The 18,424-nt window shown below is 33.0% G+C and overlaps 1 protein-coding gene across 11 annotated transcripts in view; it reads right to left on the reverse strand.

Moving 5' to 3' along the window:
- Positions 1–5,737: 5,737 nt before the first annotated feature.
- The window catches only part of ZMYND11 (zinc finger MYND-type containing 11), a 148,634-nt gene continuing 135,947 nt past the window's right edge, over positions 5,738–18,424 (reverse strand). For 8 of the 11 annotated variants that reach the window (XM_074267286.1, XM_074267285.1, XM_074267282.1 and 5 more), the window contains 5 exons: positions 16,666–16,873; positions 16,124–16,192; positions 15,045–15,317; positions 14,562–14,747; positions 5,738–9,418 (listed from right to left, as the gene is read on the reverse strand). In XM_074267286.1, the coding sequence (XP_074123387.1) occupies positions 9,296–9,418; positions 14,562–14,747; positions 15,045–15,317; positions 16,124–16,192; positions 16,666–16,873 (859 nt within the window). In that variant the 3' untranslated portion in view covers positions 5,738–9,295. The other 3 variants (XR_012482238.1, XM_074267287.1, XM_074267289.1) reach the window with 3 other exon arrangements.

Raw genomic sequence — 18,424 nt, forward strand, 5'->3', positions numbered from 1 at the left:
ATAAAAACAATTCTGAGGTAGCCAATAGGCTAATAGGACAGAAAAATAAAATGACAAATGTTGGAGGGACTATGGGAAAAATGAGACATTAATGCATTGTTGGTGGAATTGTGAACTGATTCACTATGCCCAAAGGGCTGTAAGACCATACATAACCCTTTGACCTAACAATACCACTACAAGGCATGTATTCAAAAAGATATCGTTTAAAAAAAGGAAAAAAAAATGACCTATGCATACAAAAATATTTATAGATCTTTTCTCAGGGCAAAGAACTGAAAATGGGGGGATATCCATCAACTGGGGAATGGCCTAATAAATTAAGGTATGTGATTCTGATAGAACACTATATGAAATTATGAGCAAGATACTTTCAGAAAAACCTATGACTTCATGACCTCATGCAAAATGAAATGTACTGTGTACAAAGTAATAGTAAAAATATAAGATGATCAGCTGTGAATTGTTTTTCTCAGCAATAGAATACCTTGTGAAAAAAATATCAGAAACACTAAAACTCAGAATGAATCGAGATTGGTCAGGTAAGTTTTTCTGTTGTTTTATCGTTATAAAATTGCACTAAAGGAGAAAGAGAATAAAAAGGACCATTGTTTAAAGTGAAGGACATGATGATAACTAAGGATGGAGAAAAAACAGGCACATCTGCATGCTTCTATTTATTCTGCAAAGGAAAATGGTCTTTGGATTAAAAAGGCAAAACAAAAATAGATAATAGAGAACTGGTATCTAATATAAATATTAAGATCATGAAAATACTTTGCTGCTCTTGAGGAATTCAAGTGAAAAGCCCACTCACATGAACTTCACCTGAGTCTATATAGAACTACATTCTAGGTAGAATGGATGGGCATAATTGATGAGCTGCTGTCAATGAATAAGGAGAAAATTAGTGAATATCTTCAACATGCTTCAGTGATCACAAAGATCCATTTTGGTTTCATTAAGAACAGGCAGTAGTATGCTATTGTAGCATTATTATCATCTCTAATGATAGGGGACTTGGGTTCAAAACTTCTCTCTACCATGTGCTGGTTGTAGCCTGGAGCAAGGTATATTCCCACAGGTCTCTTTTCCCTTATCTTTGGTAAAATAAAGGAGATGGACTAGATAATTCCCTAAGATTCACATTGCTATATATCTTAGGTAATGCCAGAATAACCTTATTTCCTATTTCTAAAAGGTCGCTAGACTGGTAGAACAAAAGAATGGTACAGATATTTCATGTAGCTTAACAATATATTCGATTAATTCTTTCATATTATTCTTTTGGCCAAAATGGGAGAGATATGGACTAGAGACTATTACAGCTAAGTAGTAGATTTACAGCTGACTGAATGGATAGCCCCCAAATACAGTCATTAATGACACAGTGTAATTTTTGAAAGAAGACCTTAATGAAGTGGTCCAGGTATCTCTGCTTGGTCAACAATTTTAAAAATTGTAAAATAATGATTTAGATAAAGGCATAGATGATACATCAGATTTAAAGAGTACACAAAGGTAAAAGAAATAGATAAAAGTAGATGATAGTCAAGATTCAAAAACAGTTCTTATCTCAATAGAGTAAAATGGGTTAAATTTTTATAAATGAATTACACATCAAGTTAATACTTTAAAAAATCAACTTTGCAATAAAAGATGTATAAGGTAAGGGAATCTGACACTTTATCTGAAGAAAAGTTGAAGGTTTTAGTGAACCGTGACTTCAGATGAGTCAACAATGATAGGGTAGAAAGCTAAATCAATTGCATTTTTTAAAGGGGTCAAGCATCTAGGACTTAGGCAGTGAAGTGGATAGAGTAAGGAATATTCATATTCCTGAGTTCAAACTCTTGACACTTACCAGCTGTGTGATGCTGGGCAAGTCACTTCACTCTATTTGCCTCAGTTTCCTCATCTGTAAAATGAGTTAGAAAAGGAAATGGCAAACCACTCCAGTATTTTTGCCTAAAAAATCCAAAATGTAGTCAGGAGAGGAATCAGACATGACTGAAATGATTGAATAAAAAGTGTCCAGGATCAGGAAGATGATAACATTGTTGTTCCCTGTCTTGATTAGCCCACATCTGGAGTCCTGAGTTCAGTTTAAACATCTTGTAAAGGGCTGAAACTCTTGAGTTTACGCACTGGGGTTGGACAATAGAGCACTTAAGGCTAATTACCGATTGGCTAATACTCTATTAGCATAGGCTTAGAAAATGGCCCTTCCCACTATTCTGCCCTGGTTCAATCTTTTGGTGTATATAGAGAATTGTGGGAGGAATTAGGGGGTGGAGTAAAACAAGCCAGAGTCACTTTGGCAGTAGAGGAGGAGAAGGGAGGTCATGGAGATACTGTGTCCATCCCCTTCACTTCTACTCCTAAAGACTAAGAATAAAGACCAAGGACTTTTGCTTATCCTGACTCCGGCTGATTCTAAGGTAGCCAGGGTGCTAACTTGGTCTTCACAACATCTTTACTTTTTATTGGTAAGAATCTGACAACACACCAAGAACACAGACATTTCCCCACACAAAGAAGAAAAAGAAAAGGGGATTGCATGCTAAACTATGAAAATTATGTAATAACATAAAGCTTTTTTTTCCCAAAAAAAGTCAGTTTCTAATTTATTAATCCCAATGCTGGGTACATTTTTTGGGAGACACTAATAAACTGGAGAACATTCAGAGGAGGTTAACTAGCATCGTGAGAAGTCTCTAGGTCATGACAAAAAGAACTAGGAATGCTTAGCTTGGAGAAGATTGGTGGGTGTGTGTGTGTGTGTGTGTGTGTGTGTGTGTGTGTGTGTGTGTGTGTGTGTGTGTGTGTGTGTGTGTATGTGTTTATGTGTATACATGTGCATGATAATTCTTTAATATTTGAAGGATTTATTTTGCTTGGTCCCTGAGGACAGGAAAAGGAACAGAATGCAGTAATGAAGCAAACTTTCAAATGAGTCAACCTGTCTAAAAGAGTAGGCAGCTGCTGTGAAAGATGGTAGCTATCTCCCTTCAAAGGTGTCCAAAGGCTAGATGAAACCATGACTGGGCTTTTATTATTATTATTATTATTGCAGAAGGGATGTTCGCTTAGAGTTAGATTAAATATTCTCTAAGATGCTGCAGTTCTCCTTTCTTTTTCAAAAAGGATGCAGGGTCAAATGCTATTCAAAAAATAAATACAAGAAGATTGTGGATTGAGAAAAAAGGTGTTAGGTTTGGTAATGAAAAAGTCATTGATGGTTTTGAAAGCTCATTTTCACTAAAATGGTAAGAGGGGAATCACGGGGTTTTGGAGAGCTGGTGCTAATCAACTAAAAGCATTAGATAACTTTTTCAAATTAGGTCATAAAACTAAGGAGAGCATGGACAGGACTTTTCTTAAAGATTGAGGCACATTGAAAGAAATCAATGGCTAGAGAAAGATTAAATGTTTTTGAAAAAAGGAAAGATTGCTTGAAATTCTCATTATACCAACACATTTTGTGATCTTCTTTGCCCTCACAGCTGCAATTATCACCACTATTCAAATGATTTCTGAATCTTTATATCCAAACTTTACCCCTGAGCTCAAGTTACTAATTTCTAATGCTGTTGGATATTACCAACTGGATGTTGCTATATTACCAACTAGCATCTCAAACTCATTGAGTGAAAATCAGAATCGAAGGGGCCTTTAAAGATCATTTGGCTGAACCTCATTTTACTAAAGAGGAAACCAGTACTCAAATATATTAAATGATTTGTTGAATATCATATATGTATTTAATGCCAGAGCTAGGAGATTCCCTTTTAGCCATTCCAGTAAACCATGCTGTTTCCATTTTTCTCCTTTATCCTTTCTGTGTCAAACATGAATGAAAACTTCAATTAACTTACCTTTAATTCTAGATTCTCCTTTTCCTATGACTCCTTTCTCCCACTTTTTACCAATTTCAATGAATCCTACTTTAGAAATATTTCTCATTTCCATCCCATCCTTTCCCTTTCTAATGCAACTGTCATTATGTCAGATAAATAGAATAGAAGCCTAGTCTCTCTCTTGTTCAGTAACTCCTCACAAATTAATCTCAAAACAGTTTGGGTAATATCACTTTACTCAAGTTTCCTAACTACCTAGTAAATCAAGTTCATACCTCAGTCTAACATTTAAGGTCCTTCATCAAAGTCCAACTTTTGGCTTTCCAGGTTTCTCTCTTCACAACCTAAACACATACCATGGGACATAAGATAGTTCTTACTAAATACTTTTGGCTGTGGCTGTGTATCTCCTCCCTTTCTACTTCCCCAAATTACATATATTTCCATTCTTTTCCATTAAAAAAAATGGAATCTAATAAAGAGGACATTTCAAAACCACCTCTTTCATGAAACATCCTCTTTCTCCCCTCCCTCCTCTGAATATCCACAGGATCTAGATTTGTACACTTGTCTTATTTCCCCTATTAGAGTCTTAAGTTTCTTCATAGCAAGGATTCCTATCATTGCACATCTCTCAAAACCAAACATGATGCTTTGCAATTTATTCTGGTTGAATGAATAAGCTACTGAGCTCTAAATAAAGTACTTTCTATTTAGCAACATGATGTCATGTTGTTTCAACCACATACTTTAAGGTCACAGAATATATGGTGAAAACATTCATTAGGAAGGAATTGTCAATCATTTGAACAAGAGCTGTTTTACATGGCAATCCTGGACAATACTAATGAGGGTGAATAAATTGGTCAACAATCTGATTCTAGGACCTCAGTGACCCCTACTCTGATCACCAGAGAAGACTGATCTAGAAATCTAGTCTGCCATTGAACATTCTACACTGGTCCTCTTCTCTAATGTTCTACATTCCTCTCAAGGATTGAGATTTAAATCAATGTTATCTTTGATATTATAAAGGATATAGGAATCTACTGACAGCTCCAATTAGCATTCTTGTGATTCAGTTATAAGCTGCCCAAACAAAACCCCCTATTTCTAAGCACCACTTCCTTTTCCTTCAGGCTAATCAGTGGGATAGTTCTATTCCCGTCTCCCCTATTTGTTCTATGTGTCCTCTGGAACTTCTATTATTAGCAAAATGTTATCATTATTACTCTAGAAATTACTTTGTCTTTATAGAATATAAGCTCCCTGGAAAAATGGTCATTTTGAATTGAATTTGTATTATCTCTTTAAAAAATGCAATAATAAGCTAATTAGCATTATGGATCACATTGAAAATAGATTGTTTGCCTATGTAAGAACTTTCATAAGCACCTGTTTTTATGTAAAAATAACTCCATTGCCACCAGCCCTCCTTAAGTTGAGATTTTCTATACTGATAAAAAAATTATCAAGCAGGACATCCATTGAAGGCATAGTATTAGCTTGGTTTTAGTTATTAAGTAAAATTTCAGGTCCCCAAAAAATCCTTTACAAATTTTTTTGTCTCATTTCTATTACCTTTTCCTGCTTTTGTAGCATGGAAATGAAAGAGTTCACATTTCAGCCATATTTGATCAAATAAGGTGAACTTACCAAAGTTTAAGAAAATTCCTTAATTTGGTAAACTGCTATTTTAGAGCGCCAGGCTCCTGCATAAGCTCAGGACTCAGAATATGTGTTTGTGGTTAGTAATTATCACTAAGAAAAATGTGCTTAGTTTAATGACTATTTTTGTTATTCTTTGTCTCCCCAGTGCTTAACAGTGCCTAGCATATAGTACCAACTTAATAAATGCTACTTGACTGACAAAGTTGTAAGAGGGTAATTTAAATGATTTTTATTAACAATGTTGCAACCTCATTTCCTCTGATAATCTGAAAAACCAGTATTCAGAACTAAACTATTTTTGTCTTTCAGAGATGTATGCTTACAGGACAAGAAACATGCACAGAGCAGCAGATAAGGACCAGGAAAACTACTTTTAATGCTGGGAAGTCTGACACTGAAACTACCAACATTTGGAATTGGTAAGCTGAAAGTAGGAGCACCACTAGATTAAGAAAAAGATGGAATCCACTAGTCATCATGTCTGACATGTTTCCAGTGGAACATATGTACAGCATAAAAGCAAATAAAGATACTATCAGAACATTATTTCTTAAAATGGAATAACAAATGCTTAATACAGTAAAAATCCAAGATAGTCTTGTTTTATATTCAATTTACAAAGAAATGAATTCTTGCTTTTTGATGTTTTCTTTCTTTTTCTTTTTTTTCTTTCTTTTTTTTTTTTTTTTTTTTTTTTTTTTTTTTTGTGACACACACTATATAGAGATCCAAAGATAATACACAGAAATGATCAAACATTGAATGTTGGAAGTGATTACAATGAGGATTTTCCTTCCTCTCTGGACATGTCCTGCAGCTGGAGTTCCCTTTGGGATCAATGGGATCTCCTCCACCTGTGGATGAGAGTAGCAGGGTGAAGAAGAGGAAAGGGTATGACCCAAGAAATGACGCAAATACATACATGTGAATATATCCCATATATACTTGTTAGCAAATTTCAATGACAGTACAATTCCTAGAACAATAAGCATTTCTGTTTTCTAGTTGAAATAACAATATTCTATTCCAGTGATTTAAAGTAAGGTCACATGGCAGGTGATTCAAATCTGTTGTGCCTTACTCAATAGAACATTGAGTGGTAAATTAAAGAAACACTGAGGGAAAAAAAAGTATTAAGCTGAATTTCTTGCTAACCGTTTGCCCAGTTTTGCATGATGCAGAAACCAGACCAACTTTCTTAGATTATAGACAGTTTTATTGACCAAATACAGTTAGTTTTCCTGAAAAAGCTGGAAAAATCCAAATGTGGCAATGCATTAAATTTATCAAGTTTCTCAAATGGATATCACATCTCTCTTGTTAACCATAGTACAAAACACAACTTAAAAAAAATCATGAATGAAATTTCAATTTAAATAAATGTAGTTTGTAGGAGAATTACTTTAATAAAATTATTCTTTTATAAGGAAAATGGTTGCCAATGAATGACCCATAATACAGAATCAACATTCAGCTGCAGTTGTATTTAGATGCAGGGGACTGGACTAGATTGACACTTTATTAAGCCAGTGATTATTTTAAATACATTTATTAACCAATGTTAACACATTAAATGACTCTATATATTGCTAGTCAGAGCAGCTTACAAAATGCCAGAATGCATCATAGAACTGGACAGCCACAATGAATAATTACAATGTGCATAGTGGCTAAGCTCAACACCGTAATATAGCTTTATGATTTGCAGAAAATTAATTTTAATAATGATTCCTAAAACAATCAATTGTAATTTTACCTAAAACTTATACAAAACCAGGCCACAATGTCTTTTTTTGTTTTTTTGTTTTTTTTTTTTTAAACACACAGTTTTCACGCTGTAGTAACTTGGAAATGTGCAACCGTGTCAACAGAGACAAAAAAGCCAAAGTAACACGAATCTTACTTTCATGCAGCTATCAGTTAAATAGTACATACTCTGGAATGATTTTACACCAAAAATATTTCCACAATAACTTGCTTTCATAGGGGTGGATCGAAGTTTGGGAATTTTTAAAATAACTGAACAAGATTAATTTTCTTCAGCTATGTTGGACCTCACCAGTGCCACAGCAAAATGGCAACATGGATTAATTACACAGACACTAGAAATAATGCAAGTCACTGTGTAATTTAGTATGTTGTTTTGAATGGGGTTGCTACGTAGTTTCTGCAAAATATTGTGCATTATTTGGCAGTTGCTGGTCAATTAACTTGTGTCACCACCATTTGCAACAACATTAGGCTTGGATGTTTTTTTTTGTTTTTTTTTCACAGAAGATTCAGTTAGATTTTTATATTTAGAGTGACCCTGACAAAACCCAGAGAAAACTTTTAAAAAGGCTTTTCTCCTTATTCTTTCACTTCCATTGTGTGTAATTGCTTTTAATAAATATCAAAGATCTAAATAAATATTTACAAATTATTCCTCTAACTTTTCAAAAAATAGCTAGATGATAAAGGGAATTTGACTTGGTCTAAGATCAATCAGCCTTTGAAAAAACAAATTATGAGACATTTTGAAAGAAAAAAATTTAAGTAAGTTTTACTGGATGTGATTTATATATCTATGTATAAAAAAACATTATTCAACTATCGATCCATTCCTATTGGTAATGCTTCTTAATCCAGACATTCCTCAAAATACAGACTTTTTACAAATCACGGCATCTTTAATACAAGAAAATTAACATGCATTATTCTTCATTCTGTGTACAGTGATGGAGCTCATTAACAGGCAATGACCCATTACTACAAACATAACGGCTTCTGTGACACTTAAGTGCTTTCTTTCCTTTGAGTATTAACTTACAGTGGACTAGGTAACACCAGATAATAGGCAGTCAGATGATATTTGGGAAGGGAAGGGAAGCATTAAAGAAATTTGTATGCCTCATCTAAAATTTCACGTATGAATAAAGGTAGTTTTTGGCTTTTCCTTGTTTTGTTACAAGCACTCGTGTTAGGACAAGAATGAAATGTGCAAACTTTAAAATTTAAATATTCATTTTTCTCTAAGATCCAGCTCAGTAAAAGATTACCCCAGTTCCCTGCAATTTTAAACTACAAGATCAAAGCTAATAATTTGTTATAAAAGTTATATATTGAAAAGAAATAATGAAAAACACAATTGGGAAATATTTAAGAAAAAATATGCAGGACTAGCACCTGCTGTGTCAACCCTGTTCCCTAAATTCAATCATATACCCACTGGCATAACCAATAGATAATGCCTTTAAACAGTAAATTAAGCTGAACAAAACCAGCTCAACAAGGTTAAGAAATAAATGTTACATCAAGGTAGTATGTTTTATTTCTGAAACAGTTCTATATTTCTTACATTCAGATCTATTTTAAATGTTTCTTTGTTAAACTCACTTGTATTCACCTGTTTTTTTTTAAAGATCTGTTGTTTAAAGGTTAAAATCTCTGTAAAACCTAAAAATGTTTTAAAATTTGCTGAAAATGCAACAAATCCTCAATTAAAATTCATTTAAAATAACCCTTAAAATACCCTCCACTGATGTTAATCTTACTTACTGACAAAATCTGGAGGAGCATGAACAGAAGATTTAAACTACTGTGCAAAATTTCTTCACGAAAAGTGTTTAAAGGCTGGTGCAAAATGGGAAGCAAATTCTAAACAATTTTGGCTTCTTGGAAACAAAAACCGCTTTGTCTGAGAATAGCAATCATCGGGGTGATTCTCTCTCTTTCTCTCTCTTTCTGTCTGTCTCTCTCTCTCTAGAGGAGAAGGAATACAGTTTTCATCTTTTTCGGCGACAGGTGCGTTTATGTTCAGCATGCCAGTGTTCCTGCTGACACTTGATCGAGCAATAGGACGTATTCCAACAGCAATGGTACATGGCTTCCTCTTCACAGTTGTAGCACTAGGGAGAACAAGCCGGGATGCATGATTATTGCAGCTGGGACATGGAGCCTGAGAAACGAAATTTCTTCCTTACAAATTTTAGTTTGGCTTTTATGTTGAATATGCCCTTTTTCTGCTTTTAATGAGATAAAGTATAGTCAAATTAACAAATCAGTTTGAGCTTCAGGCGAAGGCGGCTGCTATATGAGGCAGTGGAAAGAACTGACCTAGTAGACACAGAACCTGAATTAGGTTTCTACTTGACCTCTTAAAGTACCTCTTAGTACTTAGTATTAGGCAAATCATTTCCTTCTCATGACCTTATCTTCCTTATCTATAAAATGAAGGGAATAGAAATGATGCTCCCAAGATGTTTTTTAGCTTCTAGAGTCATGAGCCAAAGATCCTAATGATCAATGCTTCCAAAATTATCTAGTCAAGGAAGAGATTAAATCTCATCCCTCTTTTCTTTAAGCTATGAAGCAAAAATAACACTAGTGAAAACAACAGATCACTAAACATTTTTGAAACTATAAACTAAGCAAGAAACTTTAAAAGTTTCCTTCTAACCTTCTTACAAGTTAAACTAGTACCATCATTAATACTTGAACACTTGCTGTGTCTGAACCAATCTCACAGAATCTGAAAGTTGGAAGGGTCTTAAGAAATCATCTTGTCCAATTTGCTTCTGAAACATGAATTCTTTCCACAGTACCCTATTTCCACTTGAATCTTTGGTGAGAGGGAATTTATATTTTAAGAAGCAGCCCATTTCCTTCCAGGGACAGCTCCAATGATTAGGAAGTTCCTTGTTATTCTAAGTCAAACCCTGCTTTACTAATTCAAATCTGGGCACTACTTCATGGACTTACCTGCAAAATTTTGAAATAAAGATCTTTTTGTCAATGATCGCCATTTATCCTTGTAGTAAGCTGATAATTTTGTTTATCCATCCCCTATTACATCTTTGCATTTTCCTGAATACCAAAGGTCAACAACCGATAATGACAGAGCAAAAAATGTTAATTTTCTTTTTTGAATGAAGAATGTTAAAAAAAAAAAAAAAAAAGATCCTCAGGAAAACCATAATTAGTTATTTAGTTATTTTGTGTTCTACATTTCTAATAGGAATAATTATATGACCTCTAATTCTTATGCCATTATGTGAACAGTTACTCTTTGATCTTACTTCTAGTTACTCTTATTTTCCCAAATGCTAGCATAATTTTTCTTTAACTTCACTTCGATTCTTTTATTTCCTTGTCGTAGCGCACGTTTGCCATCTTAACCTTAATTTATCTAGTATTAAAGATGTACTATCAATATAAAAGCCCGGAGGTGACCTCATCATATGTATTAACAGCTCTTCCATTAGCCTCTTTTTTGTTTTACTTATATTTTTCTGTAATTGAACTATCCTCTTTTTCCTACCATTCCACATCTTTTACATCATTCCAAATGTGGCTCATAAATGGAAAAAATAAAATTTAATTTAAAAAATTTACCCCTTTCAAGGAGTTCTCCCCTCATGAACTCAAGTTCTCTCTAAACAACTCTTTTCTGGTGAGATAAAGATAGAACATATTTTGTTAACTCTTTATCTCCACTAAAAGACAAGGAACAGATCTTTTATATTCCTCCTTTTCCAAAATACTTCATTAGGCACAAAGTAGATGCTAATAAAAATGTTAGCTTTATAACTTCTATTTATATTTTATAATTTTTTAAATGGAACAACTCCATCAAAGAACTTAATCCATTAGTATCTTCAAGTCAATACCTATAAAGTGATATCTTTGGACTTGATAAAACTTCATGTTTCCCAAACTATCCAATTTGTCATCACTTTATGTAAAGCAGCAATTTATTTACATGACTGGACATGGTTTATTAGATAATGATAATTTTTACCCAAAATACAAATAAAAGAAAACTATCTCTAGTTCTAAATTTAGAAAACTAAGTACTGTATTCTGCATATTTTTGATAATATTCTGACAAATGAAAGTTCATTCTACTGAAAAGATGTGCTTGTGTAGTGGGGTTTAGGTCAAAATTCCAGCTTTGTTACTTTCTCTAATTCATGTGAAACTTTAGCTAGTCAGTGTTTATCTTTAAATCTTGGTTTTCTCTTCTGTAAAACTAGAGGTTTGATCAAGGGATTTTTTGGGGGGAAATATTTTTTGGTGTCCAAATTTATCTTGGAGAACTTGTATATCCAGTTACCCACACAGGACTGAAAAATAGTTTTAAAAAATTTTAATTAGTTTAAAAAAAAACAACCCGAATAATAAGATGAATGTAACACAAAAATATACTAACAAAAAGAAAATGAAGAACAAAGGGGCATATGGCAAAACTGCCAAAAGAAAGTTTTCAAGATCATGAACAGATAACGACTCTTCTGATGATGACAGGATAATAAGTGAAAGTTCAAGTGCCATTTAAATTTCAGGAATTGAACATTTTTCTGAAGACAAGGTGCCTTTACATTTTATTTGCTTAGTAAAACAGGACCCTGTCAGACAATATTGATTACACTTATTGGGTACTCAAAATCTAAAATGTAGTATTTCCCCAATTATAAGAATAAAGAAAGATAACTGTTTATATAAAGAAGCTACAAAAATTAAATGTTAGTAATCTCCTTTGTTTTCCCTAAAACCCATGTACAAGGAAGTAACTTGTAACAGTTTCTGAACAAATATTTTCTGGAGATCCATATTCCTGGATTTCATAAACTTTTGGAAGTCATTAGAAACACTAACTGAAAAGCAACATAAGAACTGTTTAGGTTGATTACATATGGCACATTAGCCAGGTCTCTAACAGGTTCACATCTGGGGATTCACAATTCAGGGAACTGAGGTTGAATTAGATGGGAAGGAAGTATATTATTTAAGAGGGTAAGATAGATACTTGGAGAATTCCTGTTTTTTCTTCATTAAGTATCTCCTTCAAGCCTTGGTTATAATCTCTTCATGTAGCTTTAAATTGTGTGATACACCTAACTGAAATACCAAAATCTGACCTTCTGGTGTATTTCTTTGCTTTTTATTTATATGAAAAAGAAAAGAAGAACAGTAGTAAGAAATGCTAAGCCACGCATGTAGAAATAAACCCAGTAGTGAATGACAGCTGCCCAAGCATAGAAAAAAGTTTAATTAAGTAAAGGCTTTGAAAAGTGAGGTTTATTTAAAAAAACAAATACTTTCACTGAGGTAAAAACAACATCCTAATGTAAACTAAGTGTTTCTAAATGACAATAAATTCATTCAATTAAAATTATTATTTTTATTATTGACTTATTAATTTTACTATTGTATTATTGACTTTAAAAGTATAATACTAAATAATTTAATCACTTTTGAACTAATTTTTTAAATCTGAAAAGGTTAGACTTTTTTTTTACTCCGTGGGGACCAGTTTCTAATTTGCCTATTGCCAATTTGCCTGGCCTGTTAGAAAATAGACTAGTACAAGCCAAAGCATAAACACTTAGTATATACTGTTTTAATGAATCAATTTATACTCCTCTAATTTATTACGGATCTGCTTTTATACTTTTGTCCATGTCAAAAGTTTGATGATAACTACATCCTCCATTTAAGTGTTTATTACAATAATAGTACTTAGTAATCATATGTACCATTTATGTATAAATAATGTGAACCCATCCAAATCCTATCTCTCCATATACACCAGAGCCTCACTATAGTGTGACATGTTATAGCATAGAAGGCAGGTCAACCTAATTCTCCCAAGAGAATTGAACTTTTAAATATTAAAACATCTATAAAGAAGATACTTCACATAGCATAGACTCCAAGCATATCATTAGAGTGGGTTTCGGTATACTTCTTAAATTCCTGGACCTGTTGATTATATTTGGCTATTTATAAGCCCAACATTCTCCTTTTTATCTTGATTTTGGTTAGTTTTCTCTTTCAACAAAATTTTCTTTTGAAATTTTCCATTAACCTTTCACTTATAAAATCTAAGTGATCATACTCTGCTGCCCCAGTTCCAATACTTTCTTATAGTAACTACTGTTGGAGTATCTTAGGCTCTTTTCTCCCAAATATCCTTCTGTATGTCAGAGAGAATCCTTCAGAAAATATCTCCCCTATTTTATCTTTCTTCTCAAAGAGTGTCTCACTGTACTTCATTTGGAGTACTTATCTTATTTCAACAATTATGTCCAAGTATCTGACATACATCTACTCAAGTTCTCTCCTTTAATATTTGTCTAGCATCTTTCCTGGATATCTTACTACCAATCAGTGAAGAACATCAGTCTTCTTTCTTTCTTTTCATCAAGCCTTCCTTTTCCCTGATTCTTCAGTTACTGTAGGGGATCTTCTTCTGATTAGCCTGTTGAATGTCATCAGCATTTAAGATTACTGGGTCCATTCTCTCTTACCCCCATCCCTGCAAGAAGTCAGAACTGTTATGACAGCACAGCTTCCAAGCATCCTGCCTGCCTCTTCATCCCCATCTTGCTCTCTTTGCTCATCCCCCACCCCTCAGTTTTTTCACTAACCTGTCTTCACAGCTGTGTCTTGGTAGGCTTCCTTTATCTGCTTGTCAAATCTTTCCTTTAAACTAATTTTCAATATTCACTTTTCATAAAGATTGTATAAAATGTTTTAAAATATTCCCCTTAGATTATAGAAGCTGAAAGTGAGTAAGATGAATTAAAGAAAGTGACAACAAAACTTCATGAAATGAAGTAAACTTAAATAAGGCAATAAAAATTTGGAAGTTGCAGGCAAACTGTGTTTTCTTACACAATAAGAAGTTAATGAGAGTCTACTGTATATCCAACACAATAAGGGATACAGAAGAAGCATATAATATCATTACTGTCATCAAAGAGTTTAGCATTTAGCTAAGGAGACAAGACTAATCAATATAAAACAAGGAGACACTAACCAACACAAATACTAAGTGGTAGAGTGAGAGGTTGTAAGAAGTACAATTTTAAAATAATTAAACTTATTTTTAAACAAATGATTGACAAAGGAAGTTTGTGGAAAAAATCAGCACTGCAATTCCCAAATGCACCATGGCAAAGCCATTGTTAGCCAAGACATGAGCCAATATTAAATATGAAAAATAGATGAGATAAAAAGATGAAAAATATTATAATTAACATTTACCCATTGCTTCTTCTTGGTCTGGGAAATCAGTTGCTTGTGCTGTGTTGCTAGCTTCTTAATCTCTTCTACAAATTCTTCTTTACATTTTTCCTTTACCTGTTTACATTTCCTGTCCATCTCACTCTGCATATTGGCCACAGCTTTATTTACAGCTTGTCTTTTTTCTTCCTCCATTTCAGTACGCAGCTAATTAGAAAAATCAAATCCCAAACATATTAGTTAAGATCAACACAACTTGGCAAACAGATACCTGCTTGTTACCTAAATAATGCCATCTTCTTTATCTTATAAATATGTAAGAAGAAATTAGGAGTATAAAGATATTAGTTAAGTCCTAAGTTAGTGATATGCATAGGTTTAAATCTGTGGCCCAAATGGTGGATATATATAAACAGTTCAACCACCACAGGAAATGGTATTCATCTACTAGCCAACATTTTCTGAAAACAAACTTCCCCATTCAGACATCAAAGACAGGATTACCTTCTCCAGTGCTTCTCGTACAACCCTTTCAGTTTCTCGTTTGTGGTCAGATTTCATTCGATCTTTGAAATCATTAAAGATTTTGGTGTATTTGTCATGGCACATGTTTTGACACACTCCATCATTAGTGGTCTGTGTGCTCCGATGCAGCATTCTTGGAGAAGAGGCACTTAACTTCTTGGTCTGAGTTGAGACTGAAACCTTTTCTATTGGCTGAGGCATTGTGGGAATTTCCTGACTTGAACTTACAGCTTCAGTTTCAGGTTCTGGTTCCTGGAGGGCAAAAAAATTGCTAAACATTATCTGCAGCCACAATAAGGCACCACAGACATAAGAACAAAGAATGAACCATGTTAACTTGTAAGTTTAGTAATAGACTTTTAATAAAAACCTGTTATAATTAATACAATTAAAGAACTAGTTATCTAAAGGGGATCTTGATTGCTGGGTTTCTCAGAGATAAACTTAGAAATTAACTTTATAGATCATATAATTTAAAGCTAAATACTAATAAAGTTAAATATTTAAATATAAAACTATTCTACATAGTAATAACTGATTTTAAAAATCATTTGTCTTAATCAAATTTATTAGTTAATTTGCAAAAATTCCTAACCACTTCTCACTGAATATGTATCTGGACTATATGCTCAGCTCTAGAACTTGAATTAAATAATATATGAATTTCACCATGAAAAGATTATCATTCTGAAAAAGTAATGGTTTTTAAAATGTCAATTAATTCATGTTACTTTCATTATTTGTTTCAGAATAGTAAAATAGACTTTCTGAGCAAAATGGAATGGTAAAAGACTTTCTTTTATAGGAGTTAGTGATTAAAAACTCAAGTGGAAACTTTTACTTGTGATACCACTTTTTCTTTGTTTCTAGCAAAGGTACAAAATGTAAAAATGGATGAGACAACATTCACACTTGATTAATATAACTATAACTTAATTAATATAATAATGACAACTGCCTTACACAAATATCCACAGGATGAATCATCTTGTATATGCCTTTAAAAAGATTTTCTGGATCAACTGCCATTTGGACTCTAGGAGGTCAGGGTAACTTACTTCTTTTTTGGGTTCCACACTTTGATTACGTCGGCCTTTCTTTGCTCTTGGTTCCTGAGTGATCTTCAGCTGTGAACATATAAAAGTAATAGCCCATTATTTCAACATTGTGAAGTACTTCATCTTGGCTGCAAATACTGACCTAGAGATGAAAGAAAAAAACTGCTTGCTTTTGCCTTAGTACTCTTAGGGCACTTGACACAGCTGAGTAAATTACCTTTCTTGGAACAGCATGTGTTTACATCTGAAAGATCAGAAAAAAAAAATAATAACTCATATCCCTAAAGGAAGTAATCTATTTCCTCCTCCCTGGAAGGATCACACGTTAAGCCTTTTGGTTTGGGGGAAAAGGAGTGAGGCAAAAGCAGAGAGGTGGGCAATGTGTGCTACTGTTTGTTGTTACAAAACAATTTGCTAAGAAATTGGTTAAAAAATGGAAAAAATACAATCCAGGCTCTGTTCCTGATGAAGCAAAAAATATTACTCTCAAATATTTTCACACTGAACAATGACTTGTACTTTATGATGAGAATCGGACTTACCTGTTCATTACTAGTAGAGGAGATGCTGGATTCTGCTTCTTCTTCACCTCGGTCCTCATTCTTAGACTTCCAAAATCTTCCCTCACGTAGGAAGCGTTGATGTAATTCCAGCTCATCACATGCTTTTTTCCAACCCATACTGCGTTTCACATGTAATCGATGAATATTAACGGTAATATCTTGTATATTTTCAGAAGGAATCCAGGCCCTATAAAATAATTTGAAGGTACAATTAGAAATCTCCAAAGGGTAAGGATATATGTATGGGGGGAGGGGTGTGAGATCAAGGGTAGAGGGTTTTGAGAGATTAAAAAGGTTGTATTATGGCCCATTTAGACATAGTCATTCATATCTGTGAAAACTTGATAAGTCTTGCCCAAAATTGGAAAACTAGTAAGGCAAGTTCAAAATCAATGGGACCATTCTATTGTAATTTCAGCTAAATATAATTGACTCATCCAAGGAGAGGGAAAAAAAAAGGGATTCTACTTTTTAAAAGTTCTCAAGCCTAAAATTTATATAATTCACTTCTAATGTTTTTAATATTCTATTGAATATGGACAATTTAAATCTAGAAGTAATCTAACACATTCATTTAGATTAATTAGTTTTTGAAATATCTTGACTCATTAATTTTTTTTTTTTTTTGAGGCTGGGGTTAAGTGACTTGCCCAGGGTCACACAGCTAGGAAGTGTTAAGTTAAATTAAATAAATAATTTTAAATAATTAAATAAGTTAAGTTAAATTTGAACTCAGGTCCTCCTGAATTCAAGACTGGTGCTCTATCCACTGCACCACCTAGCTTGCCCCTTGACTCATTAATTTTTAAGTAAATTATTTTATTTTTGATTTATGGAATAAAACAAACATTCCTATAACATGGTATAATAAAAAGATAACTGTATATAAAACTGCAAATCTATTATGTACAGCTTGCTATTTCTTTTAAATACAGCATATATGATAATATAGATTACATGTATGTATATACAAAATCATTCTACACACAATTCTATTTATTGGTTCTTTTTCTGATTTAGATATCAACTTTATATATCTTTTGTATTTAATATGGGTATTTATAATGGTCAAAATATCTTATTCATTCAAAGTTGTTCTTAAAACAATATTATTATTACTGTATACAATACAATACTGTATACAATACAAAATGTATACTGTATATATTTTTAAAATAGCTTGATTCATTAATTGATTCTCTTGCTTCTGCTCATTTTGCTCTTCATATTTCATGCAAGTCTATTCATGTTTTCTAAGATCACAAGGTTATAATTTCTTAAAGCACTATAGTATTCCATCACATATATCATTATATCATTAATTTGCAGCAAAACGGATTTCCCGCAACAAGGAATTTCTTCTATAAAAATCAAAATCAAACAATATTCCTTGAAAGATGTAATAGAAATAACTTTGGTTTTATAAACTTTTGATTATTATTAATTGAGGCATACAAAGGGGTGTATACACACACACATACAAACATATATATTTATCAATGATATTTGGTGGAACAGTCAGAAAGTGAGACAGGGAACCTATGTCCTCTAACAATATCCATGAGAAATTCTCAACATGTTCAATGGGAATCTTGGTATAGGTATTCACAAGAGACATGAGCAAAACACCATTGGAGGAAGTTCCCATATCAATAATATTTATTGAATGAATATTGACATAATTTCCATGAGAAGAGTAGATTTTTAATACCAATTTTCTCCATTTTAACTAAAAATC

This window comes from Sminthopsis crassicaudata, chromosome 5 (genome assembly GCF_048593235.1).
Source record: "Sminthopsis crassicaudata isolate SCR6 chromosome 5, ASM4859323v1, whole genome shotgun sequence".
Lineage (NCBI taxonomy): Eukaryota > Metazoa > Chordata > Mammalia > Dasyuromorphia > Dasyuridae > Sminthopsis > Sminthopsis crassicaudata.